At 59.9% G+C, this 21,439-nt stretch overlaps 1 protein-coding gene and 3 gene segments (V, D, J or C); all 4 read left to right on the top strand.

Annotated features, from left to right (window-relative positions):
- Positions 1-1,210: 1,210 nt before the first annotated feature.
- On the top strand, positions 1,211-3,971 carry LOC142416374 (Ig lambda chain V-1 region-like). The segment is given in 2 exon segments: positions 1,211-1,271; positions 3,493-3,971. Coding segments are annotated over 2 exon segments (525 nt in total).
- A 3,340-nt stretch (positions 3,972-7,311) lies between these two features.
- LOC142416373 (Ig lambda chain V-1 region-like) lies at positions 7,312-9,168 on the top strand. The segment is given in 3 exon segments: positions 7,312-7,357; positions 7,498-7,788; positions 9,038-9,168. Coding segments are annotated over 3 exon segments (468 nt in total).
- An 818-nt stretch (positions 9,169-9,986) lies between these two features.
- On the top strand, positions 9,987-18,477 carry LOC142416509 (immunoglobulin lambda-1 light chain-like). The gene is made up of 5 exons (XM_075516138.1): positions 9,987-10,053; positions 10,194-10,481; positions 11,063-11,075; positions 16,248-16,300; positions 17,980-18,477. The coding sequence occupies exons 1-5, from the start codon at positions 10,008-10,010 to the stop codon at positions 18,300-18,302; spliced, it is 723 nt and encodes a 240-aa protein (XP_075372253.1). The 5' UTR covers positions 9,987-10,007; the 3' UTR covers positions 18,303-18,477.
- On the top strand, positions 12,939-14,279 carry LOC142416672 (immunoglobulin lambda constant 6-like). The segment is given in 2 exon segments: positions 12,939-13,056; positions 13,957-14,279. Coding segments are annotated over 2 exon segments (441 nt in total).
- Positions 18,478-21,439: the final 2,962 nt, after the last annotated feature.

Raw genomic sequence — 21,439 nt, 5'->3', positions numbered from 1 at the left:
CACTTTATTGCTTGTGAGCTTGTAAAATAACGTTAGTGTTGGTTCCCAACCAGAACTTGAAGCAGAAGAAACTGCTGATTAAGAGAAAGAGGCCTGTGGAAAATATCCTGTGTCTAAGGAGGAACTGCCGTGTTCCTGGCCTCAGGGAGTCACAGGGCTTGGCATTGAACCTCTTCTCTAAAACGGATATAGAATAATAAATCCCTGTCTTCACGTGTCTGCGTCCTATTCTGCCTTATGCTTCTAAAAGGTGAAGGGGGGCTGGAATTTGGTGTGGGGAGGCTCTGAGGGCTGAAAGGAGGCTGCTGTTTGCTTCCTGAGACGCAGCCCTGACACACTTCAGGATCTGTCGGAGACGCCCAAGGACTCTAACTGCTGTGGCAGACCCATCCCACCTCCTGCTTAGGAGCAGCACGGAAAGGCAGAGGCAGGTCGGGAAGGGGGGTGAGGAGAGCGGTGCGTGAGGCTGGGCGCCTGCCCTCGTGCCGCAGAGGGAGCGGAGGCCGGAGCGCTGCTCCTCGTCCCCGCGTCGGTGCTGCCGGAGCAGTCCCGGCCGCTGGCCCGGCAGCTCTCGCAGCAGCAGCCTGCAGTGGGGGTGCGCTGCGGGCAGGGGGTGCTGGCGCGGCGCTGCGGGCTTGTGCTGGGCCGGCCGCGGGTGCGGAGCCCCGCGGAGAAGCGCCCGCGGCGGGAGGGGGAGGGGAAGGGGAGCGCGGCTGGAGCGGCTGTGCTGCCGCAGAGGGACGCTCGGTGGGTGCGTGGGTGACGCCAGGGTCGCAGGCCGGGCTCGGGCGGCTGCAGGGGACGCGTCAGCAAGGCAGGGTAGAAAAGCGTTTCTGCCGTCCCTTGGCACGTGTCTTGGCTAGGGCCGTATTTACCAAAACCAGCGTCCGGGACAGCTTGGGGCAGGACGCCTCGATGCAGCTGGTCGCAGTCTTGTGGCTCCTGAGAGAAACCCGGTGGTGGTGCCCCGGTGTGAAGCAGGACCTGCTTTTGGCAGCTGGGTGGCCCAGGGAGCAGGCAGCCCGGAGCGATCTCGGTGCCTTTGGTGGGCCAGAGACGTGCCTGCAGTGGGCAGGGGGAGCACTGGGACAGGAGCCGCCAGTGAGCCTTGGGGGCCACATTTCCACAGAGGGGCCGTGCCTGAGCAGGCGGGAGCTTAAGAGGGAGTCGGGGTCCACGGCACAGCCCCATTGGTGTGGGGACACAGAGCTGGTGGGATCGCGCCATGGCCTGGGCCCCTCTCCTCCTCGCGGTGCTCGCCCACGGCTCAGGTGCCCTGGCCAGACTCGCTGCACCCGACCGGGGCCTTTGGGCACAGGGGTCCCATCCCCGTCCCGCTGCCCGGGGAGGGCTGTGCTCCTGGGGCACTGGCTGATCCCCATCTTCTCCCCTCTCTCCTCTCCCTCTCCAGGTTCCCTGGTCCAGGCAGCGCTGACTCAGCCGCCCTCGGTGTCAGCGAACCCAGGACAAACCGTCACGATCACCTGCTCCGGGGTTAGCAGCAGCAGCTATGATTATGTTGGTTGGTAGGAGCTGAAACCTGGCAGTGCCCCTGTCACTGTGATCTATGAGAGCAGCAAGAGACCCTCGGGCATCCCTTCGCGATTCTCCGGATCCAAGTCTGGCTCCACAGGCACATTAACCATCAATGGGTTCCAAGCTGAGAACGAGGCTGTCTATTACTGTGGTGGCTGGGACAGCAGCAGTGATGCCATTGTAGTGACACAGAGAGATGTGGAAGTGAGGTACAGATGAGTTAAAAATGGAGTTTTTCTGCCCTTCTCCCTCATGGCTGAGCAGGGCTGTTGGGCTGGGGTAAGTTCCTGTCCCCATCCAAGGATGTGGCTGTAAATGTTCTCCTGCTGTACCATTCTGTGCGCGAGGTGACTCTGGGGCCAGGGGCGCTTCATGCCTGTCCCTGTAGAAGGTATGGCATTGCCTTGTCCCCAGCCCCACTGCCTCTTCTCCAGGCAGCCCCATCCTCCTCTTGCTGCTGGAGTTGCCTCTGTGCTGTGATGCTCTGGCCTGGGCAGGGCTCTGCTCCCCATAATGTGCCCATACCCCGACCAGGGCCCTTCCCCAACTCTGGCACTCCCTATCCCTGCTTCTGCCAGCTCTCCTCATAGGGTCCTAGGGTCTGGTCTTGGGCTCTATGTTTGTTGCTCTGGGTCCCTGTGTGGCATCGGGACCTTATGGAACAGGGACCGTGTCCCCATCCGGCTGCCCAGGGAGGGCTGTGCTCCTAGGGCACAGGCTGACCCCCGCCTTCTCCCTTCTCTCCTCTCCCTCTCCAGGTTCCCTGGTCCAGGCAGCGCTGACTCAGCCGCCCTCAGTGTCAGCGAACCCAGGACAAACCGTCAAGATCACCTGCTCCGGGGTTAGCAGCAGCAGCAGCGATGGTGTTGGCTGGTACCAGCAGAAGACACCTGGCAGTGCCCCTGTCACTGTGATCTACCAGAACAGCAAGAGACCTTCGGGCATCCCTTCGCGATTCTCCGGATCCAAGTCTGGCTCCACGGGCACGTTAACCATCAGTGGGGTCCAAGCCAAGGACGAGGCTGTCTATTACTGTGGTAGCGAAGACAGCAGCAGTGCTGATCTCATGGTGACACCGAGCCACAGGCAAGTGAGACCTTGAGTGCCAAAGAGGTTGGTTTTATCTCCTCCTTCCTCTCAGCCAGGCATGGCCCTTTCGCCAGCTTTGGGGTTTTCCCTTTTCCCTCCTGGTGTCCTGTGTCTCAGGGCTGTGACTATGTCCCCAGTGTTGGGGAGGCCCTGGCTGGGCTCGTCCCTGCTGCCCAATATCTGCGTGAGGGGCAGAGAAGCCTGGGACAATGTTAGGAGCTGGAGCCTGTGGAGCTGCCTTGGAAAAGCTTTGCCGCATTTCTGCTCCCCGAGGCTGACTTGAGCCCAGGGCTCTGCGGCATTGCAGCCGCCCTGGGTTCACAGTGCTGGGTGCGTGGGCGTTTGCCAGCCTGGGGGAGCCTCAGGCACTGCGGCTGGGCAGGGAGAGCTTCTGCCTCAGTCCCTTGATCTCACATGGGTCTGGCTCAGCTGCTCCCAGTGTACATGACCCTGAGGCAAACCAGGTACTCCGGGAGTACCAACAGTGCTTATGGCTGGTACCAGCAGAAGACAGCTGGCAGTGCCCCTGTCACTGTGATCTATCGCAACACCAATAGACCCTCGGACATCCCTTCGCGATTCTCCGGGTCCTTCTCCGGCTCCACGGGCACGTTAACCACCAGTGGGTTCCAAGCCGAGGACGAGGCTGTCTATTACTGTGGTGGCTGAGACAGCAGTGGTTATGATCCCATGGTGACACAGAGCAATGGGGAAGTGATACAGAAACCTCCCACTGCAGGGGTTTTTTCCCACCTCCCACTCCAGTTAGGAGTCTCTGCTGTCCCACCATCGCCCCTCAGGGGAGGGCTGTGCTCCTGGGGCACTGGCTGATCCCCATCTTCTCCCCTCTCTCCTCCCCCTCTCCAGGTTCCCTGGTCCAGGCAGCGCTGACTCAGCCGCCCTCGGTGTCAGCGAACCCAGGACAAACCGTCACGATCACCTGCTCCGGGCTTTACAGCAGCAGCAGCAATGCTGTTGGCTGGTACCAGCAGAAACCTGGCAGTGCCCCTGTCACTGTGATCTATAGCAGCAACAAGAGACCCTCGGGCATCCCTTCGCGGTTCTCCGGTTCTGCGTCTGGCACCACGGCCACGTTAACCATCAGTGGGGTCCAAGCCGAGGACGAGGCTGTCTATTACTGTGGTGGTTACGACAGCAGCGGTACTGCTGCCACAGTGACACAGAGCAATGGGGAAGTGACACAAAACCTCCCGCCACCGCAGGGGCCACTTAGGAGTCTCTGCTGTCCCCGTTTGATGGTGGGGCAGGTCCCCACCATGGCCCTGCCCTTGCTGCCCTGCGCTGCAGGTGGCTGTGCCTGGTGTCCCGGCTCGGCCGTCCCTTAGAGCCCCAGGTCTGTGTCTGTCCCCTCTCATTTGGGGAGGGGATGACTGCCAGCAGCCCTGGTTCTGCCCCTGTCCCTCCCTGCACCAGGACCCCCCCATCACTGGCACCTGCTCCCCAGCACCCTTTCGCCTTCCCTTGGAGCTGCCCTGAGGCGCTGTGGCTGCTGGCAGTCTTCTCCCCGGCCTGGAGGTGTTCAGCTGGCACGGCTCTGTGTGAGCACCGGCACGGAAAAAGCCATGCAGCAGGGAAGGAGCGTGGTACCGCTGGGCTCTGGCAGAGGCCCTTGTGCTGCGGACACATTCAAGGCCTGGGCAGGGGCAGGTGCGGGCTGAGGAGCCGCAGCTGGTGCCATGGGTGCGGGGTGGCCGGCGCAGCTGGGTGCAGGCTGGGGGAGCCCCGCTGGCCTGGGCTGCAGCAGGGGCCCTGGCCGCGCTCGGGCAGGACCTGCCAGCGGCAAGGTCTCTGCCCTGCTCCTGGGCATCACCGTGCGGGAGTTCAGCCTGCTGAAACCTCGGCCCCATCACGGATAGGCAGGACCGTGCTGCCGGCCAAGGGGCCGGGACGAAGCTTCACCTTCAAACCCTGGGATGGGGGGGAGCAAAGCCCTGCTGGTGGGAAGGCCGGGCAGCTGACAGTCTACCAACGGCTGCAGGCCAGGGGAGCTCGCAGCTCCATGCCCAGGACCCTGCCCACTGGGGCTGCCCCACAAGCACCATGACATGCCCTGGGGATTGCCCATGAGAGGCCTGAGCCCATCCGGAGGGCGCTGGGCTGCGGGCAGTGCTTGAAGGTGTGGGGCTGGGCACCGGCTCCTCTGGTCACCCAAGGTCACGGCCAGGCAGGAGAAGGGCTGGGCAGCGGGAAAGGCTGCAGCAGGACCCGAGGGAAGGAGGACAGGAATGGGGGCATCTGTCTCGATGTCTGGGGCTGGGGGGCAGAAGGGTGTTGCTGCTGCCCGGTGCCATGCGCACAGAGCTGTCTGCCGCTGGTGCTGCCTTGGCCCCACTGTGTTCTGGGCAGTGCAGGCAAGATCTGGCACTGAGCACAGGGTCAGATTTGCATGGAGGGGCTGTGCCACACGCGGGCAGGGGCTTAAAAGGGAGTCGGGGTCCGCGACACAGCCTCATCACTGTGGGAACATAGAGCTGGTGGGATCACGCCATGGCCTGGGCCCCTCTCCTCCTCGCGGTGCTCGCCCACGGCTCAGGTGCCCTGGCCAGACTCGCTGTGCCTGACCGGGGCCTTTGGGCACAGGGGTCCCATCCCCGTCCCGCTGCCCGGGGAGGGCTGTGCTCCTGGGGCACTGGCTGATCCCCATCTTCTCCCCTCTCTCCTCTCCCTCTCCAGGTTCCCTGGTCCAGGCAGCGCTGACTCAGCCGCCCTCGGTGTCAGCGAACCTAGGACAAACCGTCACAATCACCTGCTCCGGGAGTAGTGGCAGCTATGGCTGGTTCCAGCAACTATGGCTGGTACCAGCAGAAGGTCCCTGGCAGTGGCCCTGTCACTGTGATCTACAACAGCAACCAGAGACCCTCGGGCATCCCTTCGCGGTTCTCCGGATCCAAGTCTGGCTCCACGGCCACGTTAACCATCAGTGGGGTCCAAGCCAAGGACGAGGCTGTCTATTACTGTGGTGCCTACGACAGCAGCAGTGATGATCCCATGGTGACACAGATCAATGGGGAAGTGACACAAAACCTCCCGCCACCGCAGGGGCCACTTAGGAGTCTCTGCTGTCCCCGTTTGATGGTGGGGCAGGTCCCCACCATGGCCCTGCCCTTGCTGCCCTGCGCTGCAGGTGGCTGTGCCTGGTGTCCCGGCTCAACCATCCTTAAAGCCCATCTGTGTCTGTCCCCTTACATTTGGGGAGGGATGAACCCCAGCTGCCCTGTCCCTGCCCCACACGGCAGGTCCAAGGTCCCCCTGAACTCCCCGGCTGGCACCCAGGGCCCTGCGACATGCCTCCCTGCCCTCCTCCCAGCCCAGCTGCGCCAGGAACCCCCGGGGCAGCACCCCAGGAGGGTTCAGCCCTGCTGAAACTGCGGCCGAGCACCAAGAGGTGGGGACGTGCCATGGTTGGGGAGCTGGGCCAAAGCTTTGCCTTCAAACCCTGGGAAGGGACATTTCCCACGGGTGCAGCAGCTCCAGGGCCGTGCGCGAGGCTGCTGGGGCAGAGCAGGGCTGGGCAGGAGCTGCTGTGTTGTGCAACAAGAGGAGCCCGCAGGCTACTCCGGCGTTGGCTGTGTTTGCTGCTCTGGCCCCCTGGGAAGCCCCTGGCCCTGGGCAATGTCCCACCATGCAAGGCGCTTCCCAGCACCCTGACCCCATCCCTGCCCTGCTGCGGGGCCCCAGACTGGGTCTACTGCTGGGGACAATGGCACCGGCTCCTCCGTGTCATGGGGTGCTGCTTGTTTTCGGCTTTGATGACATGGGCTGGGGTGAGGGTGTGAGATAAGGCCGGCCTGTGGGCAGGGGTACTGGCCCCACGGGGACTGTGTTTGTGGTGTTGGGAGCTGCTGCGTGGGCAGCCACATCCCAGGTGGCATTGTCCCCCAGCTCTGTGCCTGGGACTGTGCTGTTGCAGGGGAGGGCCACATGCCATGGGCTGGGGCAAGCAGGACACGGTCATTGCTGCACCGAGCACCACGCGGCCCTCAGCGGCGAGGGCTACTCTGTGCTTGCTGACAAGCCCTGCTCCTGGCCCCGCTCCCCTGGCCCACTCCAGGTTAATGTCCTGGGTGCTCATCGGTCACAGATAATGTCAGCTGAGTAGCTTGGAGGGATGAAATGGGGGCTTTGCTCCCGCCTTCTCCCAGTACTTTCACTGTGGGAGAGTCTAGCTGGGCCCAGCTGGACCCCAAAAATCCACCCCAGTGGCAATAGTCTGGGCAAGAGCTTATCCTTCCACCCTGGCATGGAGACTGGCTTGTCTGCTCCCCACAACTCATGGGGGGAATGTTGGAGATGAGGGTGCTGCCTCCCTGCCCCTACCCCCCCGCCCCAGCAGCCCGGCTCTCCCACAGCCTTTGGCCCTGCAGCCGCTCGGCCCGGGCTGGGGACAGGGGCTCCACGATGGCGGGTTTCAGGCTCTGAGCTGGGACACGTCTCTGTGTCTCCGCTCTGTGCCCGGGGACGAGGCCCACTGCATCTGGGGTGGAGGGGCTGGGCGTGGAGCGGGGAGGGAGGTGCGGAGAGCGGTGCGGGCGGGATCCGGCCCTGAGCGCGGGGTCAGATTTGCATGGAGGGGCCGTGCCCCACACAGGCGGGGGCTTAAAAAGGAGTCGGGGTCCACAAAAGAGCCCCATCGGCGTGGGGACACAGAGCTGGTGGGATCGCGCCATGGCCTGGGCCCCTCTCCTCCTCGCGGTGCTCGCCCACGGCTCAGGTGCCCTGGCCAGACTCGCTGCACCCGACCGGGGCCTTTGGGCACAGGGGTCCCATCCCCGTCCCGCTGCCCGGGGAGGGCTGTGCTCCTGGGGCACTGGCTGATCCCCATCTTCTCCCCTCTCTCCTCTCCCTCTCCAGGTTCCCTGGTCCAGGCAGCGCTGACTCAGCCGCCCTCGGTGTCAGCGAACCCAGAACAAACCGTCACGATCACCTGCTCCGGGCTTAGCAGCGGCAGCTGTGCTGGCTGGTACCAGCAGAAGGTCCCTGGCAGTGCCCCTGTCACTGTGATCTATGCTAATACCAACAGACCCTCGGGCATCCCTTCACGATTCTCCGGATCCAAGTCTGGCTCCACAGCCACGTTAACCATCAATGGGGTCCAAGCCGAGGACGAGGCTGTCTATTACTGTGGTAGCTCCGACAGCAGCGGTACTGCTGCCACAGTGACACAGAGCAATGGGGAAGTGATACAAAAACCTCCTGCCATCGCATGGGCCACTTAGAGTCTCTGCTGTCCCCGTTTGATGGTGGGGCAGGTCCCCACCATGGCCCTGCCCTTGCTGCCCTGCGCTGCAGGTGGCTGTGCCTGGTGTCCCGGCTCGGCCGTCCCTTAGAGCCCCAGGTCTGCACCCGCCCCTGTCATTTGGGAAGGGGATGTACAGCACTCGGGAACGTGCCACTCTCCATGGCCACATTTCCCACCCCTGGGGTCCAAGCCGAGGCAGAGGTTGTCTCTTTCTGTGCCAGCTGGGACACCAGTGCTGATCAGGGTCACAGTGACTCCCAGCACTGGGGAAGCGAGACACAAACCCGCTGTTGCCCCAGGACCCCTCGTGTGCCGCCTGCTGCTGCTGCTGCTGCTCCTTGGATGCGGTGGTGCAGCAGCACATGCGCCTGCGAGGCGGCTCCTGCCGTGGGGCACGTGCTCTGCTCCAGCAGGTCCCCTCCGAGCTGCCCGCAGGGAGACAGCCCCCCTGCAGCCCTGCCCCGCCTGCGCCCACCGTCCCGTCTCTGTGCCCCGGGCACCCTGGGGAGGGCAGCGTTGGGGATAGGGAGGGGTCGTGGGGGTGGGGGCATTTCCCGTGGGCACAGCAGCTCTTGGGCTGGGCACGAGGCTGCCGAAGGTGCCCTGGGTTGGAGCAGGACCGGCCCCGGGCTGCCCCGACGGCTGCGAGCAGAGCCCCTGGGCTGCCCCGGCTCTGGCAGAGTTTGCTGAGTGCCGGCCCGTTGGGCTCTTGATCGGCTCGTGGGGAGGCATTGCTGGAGCCCCGAGGAATGGTTCCGGGCAGCTCCCGTTGTGCTGGGGAGTGGAGACCTGGGAAGAGCAAAGGTCTTGAGCAATGGGCCTGGGCTGGCAGGGGAAGAGCCAGGGCAGAAAAGCAGCACAGCAAGAGGCTACCACAGGTGCTGGGGCTGGGGAAAGCCCCAGAGTCGCCGGTGCTGGAGGTGCCTCTGGAGATCATCTCGTCCCATCCCCTGCTCGGAGCTGTTTGGCTACTGCAGGTTGCCCACAGCCTGTCCAGGCTGGTTTTGAATATCTCCAAGGATGGAGACTTCACAGCCCTCTGGGCAACTCGTTCCAGTGTTTGACCGTCCTTGCAGCAGAAGAAAGGTTTTGCTATGTTTAAGCAGGTTTCGCCGTGTTTCAGCCTGTGCCCGTTGCTTCTCGTGCCATCAGTGGACACCTCTGAGAGGAGCCTGGCTCCGTCTTCTTTTCTCCCCCAGGAGATGTGTATAATGTTGATAAGATTATCATGGGCTCAGCCATCCCAGCTCGTGCCGCCTCACTCCGTGCGAGTGATGCTCTGAGCCCTTCATCATCCTCGGGGCCCTCCCCTGGCCTCGCTTCCATCTGTCCCCATCCCTGGCTGGGGAACCCAGATCTGACAGAGCGCTGGGCTGTGCTCAGGGCGCTGAGCCGAGGGGAAGGATCCTCACCCCGGCTGCTGGCCACGCTCCTGCTAATGCAGCCCACGGGCGCTTTGCTGGCTCCTGTGCAACCTGGTGTCCTCCCAGCCCCCCGGGGCCTTTTCTGCCGCACGGCTGGCAGCTCTGCTCAGCCCCAGCGGGCCCGGGCAGGGGTTGCCATCCCAGGAACAGGGTGTTGCATGGCTGTTGCAAGTGAAGGGGCAAGGGCAGCGCTGCAGGGCCCCGGGTGCATCAGGGAAGGGCAGGACAGCCAAGGCCTGTGTGGGGCCTGGGACACCCAAAGGAGGGGAAGATGCCGAAAGTGGGGTGGGGGGGTGCTGGGGGTTGGAGTCGACCAAGACCCAGCCCTGGGAGCTGTAGGCGCTGCATGCTCCCCCGCCCCAGCAGCCCGGCTCTCCCACAGCCTTTGGCCCTGCAGCCGCTCGGCCCGGGCTGGGGACAGGGGCTCCACGATGGCGGGTTTCAGGCTCTGAGCTGGGACACGTCTCTGTGTCTCCGCTCTGTGCCCGGGGACGAGGCCCGCTGCATCTGGGGTGGAGGGGCTGGGCGTGGAGCGGGGAGGGAGGTGCGGAGAGCGGTGCGGGCGGGATCCGGCCCTGAGCGCGGGGTCAGATTTGCATGGAGGGGCCGTGCCCCACACAGGCGGGGGCTTAAAAAGGAGTCGGGGTCCGCAAAAGAGCCCCATCGGCGTGGGGACACAGAGCTGGTGGGATCGCGCCATGGCCTGGGCCCCTCTCCTCCTCGCGGTGCTCGCCCACGGCTCAGGTGCCCTGGCCAGACTCGCTGCACCCGACCGGGGCCTTTGGGCGCAGGGGTCCCATCCCCGTCCCGCTGCCCGGGGAGGGCTGTGCTCCTGGGGCACTGGCTGATCCCCATCTTCTCCCCTCTCTCCTCTCCCTCTCCAGGTTCCCTGGTCCAGGCAGCGCTGACTCAGCCGCCCTCGGTGTCAGCGAACCCAGAACAAACCGTCACGATCACCTGCTCTGGGAGTAGTGGCAGCTACTATGGCTGGTACCAGCAGAAGGTCCCTGGCAGTGGCCCTGTCACTGTGATCTACGATAACACCAAGAGACCCTCGGGCATCCCTTCGCGATTCTCCGGATCCAAGTCTGGCTCCACAGCCACGTTAACCATCAATGGGGTCCAAGCCGAGGACGAGGCTGTCTATTACTGTGGTAGCTACGACAGCAGCAGTACTGCTGCCACAGTGACACAGAGCAATGGGGAAGTGATACAAAAACCTCCTGCCATCGCATGGGCCACTTAGAGTCTCTGCTGTCCCCGCTTGATGGTGGGGCAGGTCCCCACCATGGCCCTGCCCTTGCTGCCCTGCGCTGCAGGTGGCTGTGCCTGGTGTCCCGGCTCGGCCGTCCCTTAGAGCCCCAGGTCTGTTCCCATCCCCTGTGCCTCTCATTTGGGGAGGGGAAGACCCCCAGCTGCCCTGTCCCTGCCCCACACTGCAGGTCAAGGTCCCCTGTGCTCCCCAGCTGGCGCCCAGGGCCCTGCGACATGCCTCCCTGCCCTCCTCCCAGCCCAGCTGCGCCAGGAGCCCCCAGGCGCTGGGCACCTGCTCCCCCTAGCCAGTGCTGATTTTAGCCCACAAAGGAAGTGGTTTCTGGGAGCAGACGTTCGCACAAGCCATGCCAGGTCAGTTTCAAGATGGTTTATGCTGCAAGGCTGTTCTGCACATCCTACCTTTTCCCTTCTCGTTTGCTTCCAGGCATGATTGGGCGAGCCATGTGGCAGCGTGGTCTCCGCTGCTCAGCCCTGGCAGCTGGGACACAGCAGTCATGCGTAGCCTCCCCAGTGCCCCCCCGGGACCAGCACCCCCTCACCTGCCCCTGCTCCCGCTGAGGCCACCTGCCAGGCAGGTGCTGAAGGGCCAACACCCCTGGTACGTCCAGCACAGCATCAGTCCTCCTCCATGCCTCTCTCCAAGGAGAAGAGATTTACTTTTGAGCTGAATGTTGTCCCCCTTTACTGTCATCCCCTAAAATGGAACCGAAACCCTATCAAAGTCTGAGAAATGCTCAGAAACTGGTCATCCACAATAGATGGCATTGGCTTCAGCTAAATGCTTTGCACAGACAATTTCAGTGATTTTTTTGGCTAGTTTCAGCCTTTGCACCAATGCATAAGCCTACCCAGAGGGCAAACCAAACCTCTGAAACCAAAAGTGCCTCGAACTACAAAATCTTTGAAGCACCATTTATTTTCTAGTGATTCAGGAGGTTCACTGACTCTGCCTCTTTCTAGAACCACTTGCACAAACCACAGCATTTGCATATTTTTTAGTTCAATTTAAGTTGATGCTATTGAAATTCAGCACTCCAAGAGCTTGTTTGCTCCGAGCCGAGCACCTTGTGCCCTGTGAGAGTGGCACCACGCTGGGAAAACACTTTACAAAGCAGCAGCCAAGTCTTCCCTGGGGAATTTGAAGTTAATCAGTCTTAGCTGAAACCCATTCTGGCTCACCCCTGCCTTGGCTATTGCAGCTGCATGTAGGCATCCGCATCCCTTGCATGCTTTTCTCTGCTAGTCCCAGCTCTTCCCCTCTGCCAACAGCCTCTGATGCCTCCTCTCCAACCCCCTTTGCATGCCCTGGCCCTTGGCAGATGCTCCCGGGAGCTCTCACCTGAGGGCTGCTGCTCCAAGGGGCTGTGAAGGCAGGGGCTAATAGGGCGCTACCAGGAGCAGCAGCCTTGGGGATGCAGAATGGGCAGGGGCAGCTCTGCAGGAAGCTGAGTTCCTGGGTGGGTAGGGGATACCGCTGGCAAGCTGCTTGGAGCAAACCCGCAGGTCTCTGCGGTCTCCCTGTCTCCTGTGCAAGGAAACTATGTCTGCCATGCCCTTCTGTCCGTGCCGCTCCTCCTTGCCGCCCCAGAGCTGGCTTAGCTGGTGGAGCAGCACCATTCTCCACCCCCAGTGCCTTGGGAAGCAGCCACCACCTCGGCAGAACCAGGTGAGATGGGTTTAAGTGCTCTGCTTTGGCACTGAAGGCTGCTCCAGCACCGTCCAGCTCAGCTCCTGAAGGCAGAAAGGTGCTCGGGGCAGGACTGGCAGCACACGGGCTGCCTGCCCTCCATTGCGCTCACCCTGGCAGTAACGCATGTTCCCCCTTGGGACGCGCATGCACTGGGACCTGCTGCTTTCACTCGCCCTTTACTCCATGCTCCCCGCACCCCCTGGCCCCTGGCTTGCCCATAGCCCAGGCCGTGCCGCCCACTCAGGGCTGCCTGTGCTCAGTGCATCTCTGGCACCTCCGCTCGGCGCAGCCCGGGGAGGAGTCCTGCACAGGAGTGCTGCAGTGCTCAAACAGGGGGAAGCTGGACCTGGCAAGCTGCCACTCCCTCCCCAGAGAGAGGGTGGGACTCATCGTAAGGCCACCAAAGGCAGACTGGCCCAAACTGGGGGGGGGGCTTCACTAAAACTTGTGAGCCAGCGAGTATTTTATACTGGGGGTGTTTGGGGAGGGGATTGACATGTGCTTTCAGCCAAGACGTTGGCCAGCCGTGGCACAGCTGCTGGATATCCCTTGGGAAAGATGGGTAGGGGGGAGCATGCACAAATAGCATCCCTGCTCCGTCATCCCCAGCAAGCGGCACCACACAAGCTGCATCAGTGGCTGGGAGCCCGGCTGCCTCCCCGCCATGCTCACAAGGCACCGGCGCCACTGGCTGGGCATGAGCAGCTGCTTGGGCTCCTTCTGCGCAGCAATGTGTCACTGCATTTATTTCTTTGGCAGTGGGACCCAGCTGACCGTCCTCAGTAAGTTGCTCTGATGCTCACACAGGCTCTTCCCCATGCCAGGGGCTGTATGGGCTCTTCCTGGGGTTTGAGGTGGGTTTTTTTTTCTTTCTTCAGCTTCTCCATTTGGTTCTACTAGCGTGTCCTCTGTCAGTCTAACCGCACTGAAAGATATTCATGTACCTTTCCTTGACAGGAGGAAACAAGGTTTTATGGGCTAATTGGGCTTTGCTGCTTTCGAAACATTTTCGGTCCTTTCAAATCCGCAAACTCTCTACTGATCCCATGGGTCTTGTTCAGCTTGTCCGAGTGCAGGAGTTACTGGGTAAAAATATATCTATATATTTGCCAGACAACCAGATTATACTGGAGTTTATGAAACAGAAATTTCTTAACATTTCTCTTTCTCCTAAGGAGAAGCTCCCGGGTGTGCTCTATGGTATGACGAGGAAATATATAGGGGGCTGAAATGGAAGGGCTTCAAGTCTGAGCAGATGGGTTGGGCTTGCTGGCTGAGTACGAGGTTGCATCTCCATGTCTCAATGGCACTCAGGAGGATGGCTGCCTCTTCAGCCTCCAAAAAGTAGCGTAGCTGAGCCCTGGCTACAGCTGCACACACGCGTGGCACAGGGCCACGGGATGGGATGCTGGTGATGGGGAATCCTGCAGACATGCACGCTGGGTGTCCTCCAGAGAGCCGGGGCCTCTTACCTCCAGGGCAGCCTTTTTAGATTGCTAGGCAGAATATTAAAAAATAAGCTGACCACAGAGGTCTTGAGCTATTATCTCCTTTGCTGGTGGTGGGAGCTGCACTGAAAGACTCCAGCCAGGTCCAAACCCCACGGGTACAGCCGTGTCCACACTTTAAAGACCTTCCTCCTTCTACATCCGCCTCCCCGTGCCGCTCTCTCCCCCTTGTGGGCCAGCCCAAGGTCTCCCCCACTGTCTACCTCTTCCCGCCGTCCTCCAACGAGCTCTCGGCGCAGAGCAAAGCCACCCTGGTGTGTCTGCTGGGGGACTTCTACCCCGGCACTGTGCAGGTGGCTTGGACAGCTGACGGTCATGCCCTCACCACTGGCATCGAGACCAGCCAGCCCCAGCAGCAGACCAACAACCAGTACATGGCCAGCAGCTACCTGACGCTGAGTGCTGCCAACTGGAAGAGCCATGAGACCTACACCTGCAAGGTCATGCATGAGACTGGCACCATGGAGAAGGTTCTGAATAGATCTGAGTGCTCCTAACCCCACTGGGAAATGGACAACCCTGGCCCTGGAACATCACATCCCCCGGCACAGTGCTTCACCACCTGCCCCATCCCTGTCCCCTCCTTCTGTGCGAGTCTCTGCCATCTCTGTGGGCCCTTCCTTCTCCCCATGCCAGAATCCCTCCCATCTCCCCTGCCCCACCCCTCATCCTGGGCATCATCCAAATAAACCCTGAGCTAGCGCTGGCCCTGCATCCACATCTCCCAGTCCTTCCTCTTTCGTCAAATACGATCGTGACCCTGCAAAACATGGCCCCAGTCGCCTGAGAGCTTAACTGCTCACTCCCACGTCTTGAGCTCGGTGGGTTGGTGCATTTTCCCTGCGATGGTCCGCGGCTGGTCCTCGGCTGTCCCCAGCTGGCTGTTGCCTTCCCTCCCCAGGCTCCTGCCCCAAATTCTGTTGCACCTGGGGAGTGGAGCAAGAGCCATCTCAGGCGCTGGGGCTGCACCAGCCCTGAGTTTGGTCTGTGGGCACTGGCTTGATCTCCCGCACCAAAGGCAGGAGCTAAATTAAGTTGGAGAAAGCAGCCAGCCAGGGCTCCTCCGCTGCAGCGCCCAGTGCTAGCCAATGCCCCTAGCCCTCCCCTCCGTCTGCACCCCCCGACCCAGGCAGGGCATTAAGCACTGAGACCTGCGCTGAGCTCTTTTAGGGCAGAAATAAAAACCCCCGTGAATTCAGTCATCACCCACTGATGCAGTGACAGGCGCCTTCAGCAAGCATCCTGGGGCGTGATCCTCTGGCAGGCTTCGTTGGCTCAGGGGGGCTCTGAACTCCCCTACATCAGAGCCAACGCCGCACCAGCGCCTTTGCCAGCACCGAGATGCCGGGTGTGACGGAAGGAAGTGCTTATTTACCATTGGGATGGTCCAGCGCCCACGCCCAGCCCCAAGCACAGGGCTGAGCTCTGGCACAGCAGCGGGCGCAGCGCGAAGGCAGACAGGGCTGCACCACTCGTCTGCCGCAGGCTGCCCCAGCACAGGGCACCCTCACACAGCTGCTGCAAGGAGGCTCACCTGCCCACCAGGCACCAAAAATCCTGCCCAGGTAAGGATGTGGGCTGTGCTGGGGTCCAGTTTTGCCCCAGAGAACAGAGCCAGGCTGCAGGGTGGCACAGGCGCCGGGAGGTGGTGTCCCCTGTGAAACCATGGCACCTCCGCCAGCGCTGGTGTTTCTGGGCAGTGGGAAGGACAGATGGATGGTTTATTCATGAGGTTTACCCACACACATACTGTCCGATGGCCAGTGGTCCCTCTTCACCCCAGCCGCAGCCACGGTGTGGCCCGAGGGGTGGCAGGATGGTGGCCGGTGCCCCCCAGGGCAACCCACAGCCACCTGCATGGCAGCAGCGGAGGTCGAGGCAAGGTGCTGCCTGTCGCACCTTAGGGGCATCCAAAGCTTCCACCGGCCCTTCGTCACCTGGGATTAATGTCCCCACACCACAGGCAGGGACATGGGCTTGTAATGAGCAGAAGGCATGCGGTCCTGGGTGGCAGTGGATGGGGAGCAGTGGATGGGGAGCAGCCAATGGGGAGCAGCCAATAATGCAGCCATGGCTCTAGAGAGCCTGGCCAACGTGGTCCATGTGGGATGGCAGGGCCAAGGCCACCTATTTTCCAGTGGCCCCTCCAGCAAGAACACGCAGTCATCCCCATATGGCTGTCCTGCTGCTTCTGCCCTGCCACATCCACCGGGGCACAGCTAGCACCTTGCATCCAGCCTGCTGTGTCCATCGAGACACCTCCATCCCATCACCTTCATCCTGCTGTGTCCATCAAGACACCTCCATCCCATCACCTTCATCCTGCTGTGTCCATCAGGACACCTCCATCCCATCACCTTCATCCTGCTGTGTCCATCGGGACACCTCCATCCCATCACCTTCATCCTGCCACATCCATGGGGCCCAGGACTACTCCTGCCATGGGGCAGGAGGTTTTTGCACAGCCTTGTATCACTGTGTGGTGCATTCGGGCCCGGGACCCTGTTGACCGTCCTAGGTGAGTCGCCGACTTCTTCTTGGTCTTTCCTTCCCCACCATGAAATTGTGACATTTTGTTGATTTTCAGTGATTTTGGGGGTTTTTTCTCGGACTTGGCACTGGGCTGGGGTCTGCTGCCGGTTCGGGGACGGGCACTAAGCGTGGTGTTGCAGGCTGTGTCCTGTCTCTGTGGACTCAGAGGGCTTTGGTGCGTGCCACGGAGGACTGGGGGGGTATTTTCTTAATTGAAAGATCTTAAAATTTGGCCAGGAAATTTGTCTGAGGTCTCAGGGAACCTATTTCAGAAACTCAGGTTTAGGTCTCTAAGAAAGTCAGGTTTTGTCTTTGTTAAAGAAATTAGTCGTTAGTCTAAGGTCTAAGTCCTCAACTCTTAGTCCTGAGGACTAAGTCAGTCACCCCCGGTGAGGAGCAGGGGCTTCTCTGCGGGGTCCCGTGGCTGAGCATGTGGGCACTGCAAAATGGAAGCCCGTCCTCGGCCGCAAGTGGGCTGAAGTCGCATTCAACTTTGTGTTAAAATGGCATGTCCCTGGGATCTTAACCAAAAGTTTTCAGGGGTATCTTAAAGAGCCTGTTGTCCAGGTAAGCCGTCTTAAAAATGGAGATGATTGTGTTGAAAATGCTGCCGGGAACATCGTTTGTCTGTCTTTGTCTGAATTTTTAAAAGAATTTGACCAAAAACCCCAATCTGAACCAAATTACTAGCGGCGTAAGATTGAGAAAAATGTAGTTTGCCAATTTCTTCAGCAGAAAGTTTTTAATGGTGGAGTCCTCCTGGTTTTCGAATAGAGATAGGGGTAGCGATAGAGATAGGGACATGGCACATTTGAGAAGGCAGCAGAACCACCTTGGAAAGACCAAACATCTTTTCTCCGTCTTCCTTCAGGTGATTCTTAGCTGTACGTTTTCTGCGACAAGTCTGAAAGTATCTGAAAGCAGAACTGGGCAGAAAACAGGATGGTTTGGTTTTGAAATTTTGATTTTTAAAAAAATTGCCTTGCAAAAGGAAAGAAATGAGTTTATGGCAACTAACCAGAGATTTTGTTTTATAGATATTGTATATATAAAATATATATATAATATATGTAACATATATTTGTGTATATATGAAAAATATATAAATACATAAGTATGTATATTATATAAATTATATATAATTATACATATATTTACATAACAATATATCCTATATGTAGTATATTGTATATTTTATGTGTGTAAAATATAATATACATATATACGATGTATATTAGCTGTATATCTATATATCTATAATATATAATATGTATATGCACATATATATACATACAGTATACATATAACATATACAAGTACATATGGGATATATGTATGTGTGTATGTGTATTACATACACATATACACATATATTTATATCTATACACATATATAAAATATATATTCTATATATTTTATATATATAACTATATATTTATATATTAAATATATTGTATATATTATATATTATATATTTTTTAATATATGAAATATATAGATGTATCCCAAATCTAAATACATTAGAGTTATAAATTATAAACTCTTATCTATGGGGGAAGTGGGGAGTTTCTGGACAGTGCCAGCTGGGTCAGGCAGGCAGGGCAGGCAGGGCAGGCAGGGCACAGGGTCCCCCCTGACCCCGCGCTCCTCTTTCTCCCCTCGCAGGCCAGCCCAAGGTCTCACCCACGATCCACCTCTTCCCGCCGTCCGCCGAGGAGATAAGGGCAGACAGCAAAGCCACCCTGGTGTGTCTGCTGGAAAATTTCTACCCTCGTGCCACGCAGGTGACCTGGATGGCAGATGGCCGCACCCTCAACGCTGGCATCGAGACCAGCCAGCCTCAGCGGCAGAGCAACGACAAGTACATGGCCAGCAGCTACCTGACGCTGAGTGCTGCCGAGTGGAAGAGCTACGAGTCCTACACCTGCAAGGCCACGCACGAGGCTGGCAACGTGGAGAAGAGCCTGAGGAGATCCGAGTGCTCCTAACCCTGCCGGGACCTCCCCGTGTCCGGCGGCCCCTCGCCGGCCCCCTCCCTCTTCCCCGCTGCTGGGGGCAGTGGCTCCCCCCGCACCGCAGATGTCTCTCCCTACATCCCCCTGTCCCCTGCTCCTGTCCCCCCACCCTGAGTGTCACACGAATAAACACCGACACTGAACTAGCGCTGGCTCAGCATTCCTGTCTCTGTGTCCTTCCAACGCGCCCGCTCCCCTGCGCCGGCTGGCATTGCCCCCGTGGCACCAGTATGGAGGAGGGTGGGATGGAAACACACATGCATGCGCACACATGTACATGCGCGTTGCTGGGGGTGCCCAGGGCCCCCTGCAACTCTTGCTCACCCCTGGGGACCCCGCTGAACCCCCCTGGCACCACCAAGACCAGGGGATGAGCAACTTGGGGCATCAGCCTGGTATAAGCTCCTGTGCCGGTGGCGAGCACGTGGCCCTGGCTGTGCCGGCCTTGTCCCTTACCCGCTGGCCTCTGGGCACGGGCTCCCTTGCAGGGACATGTGGCTTGTGGTGGGGCCATGGCCAGCTGTGTCCCTTTGCTGGCCAGCCCTGGCTCTGTCCCCATTTCCTTGGTCACCCCGTGTCCCCCGGTATGGGGCTGCCGGTGTAGCCACCAGGGCATGCACATGCACCAGTCTGTCCCTTGCACCGTGTGCCATGGCAGCCTGGGCCCTGCATGCCACATGCCCCATCCCCAGCACAGCCCCACGGAAGTTTCCCTGCGGCCCTGCACGTAGCGTGACTCACAGACGCAGCTGTGCCGAGAGTGCCAGTGCTCAGCTGCAGGCACCCCATCAGAGCTGCCAGGAGCCACCTTGGGGACAGGGGCTGGGAGCGCCTGGCCACGCTGTGTGCAGTTCTGGGGGAGATGTCCCCTCCCCAGCCTCTTGGTAAAGGGCGGATGGCCCCACCACATCCCCCTCCCCAGGCTGTGTCGGTGCCAGTGGGGTGCCCAGCCCCACCAGGCTTTGGGTTGCCATGTGTCCCTGCGGGCACCTTCTGGGGACACAGAATCATAGAATCACAGAATGGTTTGGGTTGGAAGGGACCTTTACAGGCCATCTAGTCCAACCCCCTACAATGAGGAGGGACATCTTCAACTAGACCAGGTTGCTCAGAGCCCCGTCCAACCTGACCTTGAATGTTTCCAGGCATGGGGCATCTCCCACCTCTCTGGGCAACCCGGGCCAGTGTTTCACCACCCTCGCTGTAAAAGATTTCTTCCTTATATCTAGTCTGAATCCACTCTCATTTAGTTTAAAACCATTACCCCTTGTCCTATCACTACAGGCCCTGCTAAGAAGTCTGTCCCTGTCTTTCTTATGAGCCCCCTTTAAGTATTGAAAGGCCGCTATAAGGTCTCCCCGCAGCCTTCTCTTCTCCAGGCTGAAGAACCCCAACTCTCCCAGCCTGTCCTCGTAGGAGAGGTGCTCCGGCCCTCGCATCATTTTCGTGGCCTCCTCTGGACCCGCTCCAACAGCTCCATGTCCTTCTTGTGCCAAGGACCCCAGAGCTGGACGCAGCACTGCAGGGGGGGGTCTCACCAGAGCAGAGTAGAGTAGAGGGGCAGAATCCCCTCCCTCGACTGCTGGCCACGCTGCTTGTGATGCAGCCCAGGATACGGTTGGCTTTCTGGTAAAGGGGCAGGGGACAGCCCCGCCACATCCCCCTTCCTGGGCTGTGTCAGTGTCAGTGACAGCCAGGCTCTGGGTTGCCATGTGTCCCAGCAGGCGCCTTCTGCGGACACCTCTCAGGGCACAGGAGGGACACAGCCCCCCGGGAGCCTGGCCATGGGAGTGACCCCCAGTGAGGCACAGAGGTCAGCCCCACTCAGGGCAGCCCCTGTGCCCGTCCCAGGGACCTGGACCCCCACCTCCACGACGGCTCCTCCCTGCCTCCAGCTGGCAGTCGGCTGCCCCGGGAAGGCCATGGGCCAGCCAACACCTTCACCATGGGATGGGCACTCCCCACGTTGGCCCTGCCTGGGGCACGGCCCCCAGCAGCCAGCAAGGAGAAGGCACTGCTCTGTGCAGCGCTGCGGGCTGTGTGTCCTCCCTGTTGCATCCACCCGTCCTGTCCGCCCCAGCACCTCTGTCCTGTCCACTTCAATGCCTCCATCCATCATACCCACCCCAACACCTCCATCCATCCTACCCACCCCAACAGCTCAATCCATCCTAGGCACCTGAGCGTCTCCACCCATCCTACCCACCCCAACACCTTCATCCACCCCAGAAAGCTCTGATGGAGCTGCCCACCCCAGCTCTTTAATACTCTTTTTTACCCAGCCGTTCAGCAACCGCTTGAGGACTTCTCAGGAAATGAAGCCAAAACGAAACAAAAAGTCTTCTGCCAAGCTCAAACTCTATGCGACAAGCTCCAAGCGGGCAGCTTTTGCTCTCTTCATTGTTCCTTGTCTGGCAAAACATCTAAGGGAGTGGAGCCTTCCAGGGAACGAACACTGCGGCAGCAACGCCAGACTTGCCAGGAAAGCAAATACCGAAGAGAAACTTTGAGTGCAATTAAGTTTCTTTCATCCGTCTCTTGCTCACTTGGACATGCCAGGGTGGGCAGTGATGGCCTGGACATAGCACTGCTCCTGCTGCTGGCGAAAAGAGCCCCGAAAAGAGTCCCCCAGCACTGCTGGGGACATCCCAGTGACAGCAACAGTGTTTTAGCACTTCAGAAGACTTTATTCTGATGGGAAGATGCTTCTAATTACTCAGATAAGGTGCTTTTCCCAGCATGTATTTCTGCAGGGTGTGCAGCTCTCCAGGCAGCTCCGGGTCAGCGGTCACATCTGCAGTGCCAGCCCCAGGCTCCCGGCTGGAGCAGCATCCCCATCCCTGTCCCATCCCTCCCCAACACTGCTGGAGACAGTCGCTCCCCACTCCATGCTGTCCCCATGTCCCCATGCCCAAACCACTCCCCCCTGCCCTGCCTATGTCCCCTGCACCCAGGGGTCACCCAAACACACTGCCACCGAGCTCACGCTGCCTCTGCGTGGACGGCCACGTCCCCTGCACGCCCCACCCCATTCCTGTGGCAGCGTTATCTCCACGTGCGCTAAAATCAGCTTTTGCCAGGCAGCAGGGCTGTTTGCGGCTGCCATTTCT

This window comes from Mycteria americana, chromosome 13 (assembly GCF_035582795.1).
Source record: "Mycteria americana isolate JAX WOST 10 ecotype Jacksonville Zoo and Gardens chromosome 13, USCA_MyAme_1.0, whole genome shotgun sequence".
Taxonomy (NCBI): Eukaryota; Metazoa; Chordata; class Aves; order Ciconiiformes; family Ciconiidae; genus Mycteria; species Mycteria americana.
Note: the sequence above shows the minus strand (reverse complement) of the source record. Positions and strands in the feature narration are given on the sequence as shown.

Bases quoted from the DNA above. Each gene is read 5' to 3' on its own strand.
- LOC142416509 (XM_075516138.1), top strand. From the start codon at position 10,008: ATGGCCTGGGCCCCTCTCCTCCTCGCGGTGCTCGCCCACGGCTCAG. The intron at 10,054-10,193 runs GTGCCCTGGCCA...CTCCCTCTCCAG, and splicing joins GGTGCTCGCCCACGGCTCAG to GTTCCCTGGTCCAGGCAGCG. The intron at 16,301-17,979 runs GTGAGTCGCCGA...CTCCCCTCGCAG, and splicing joins GACCCTGTTGACCGTCCTAG to GCCAGCCCAAGGTCTCACCC.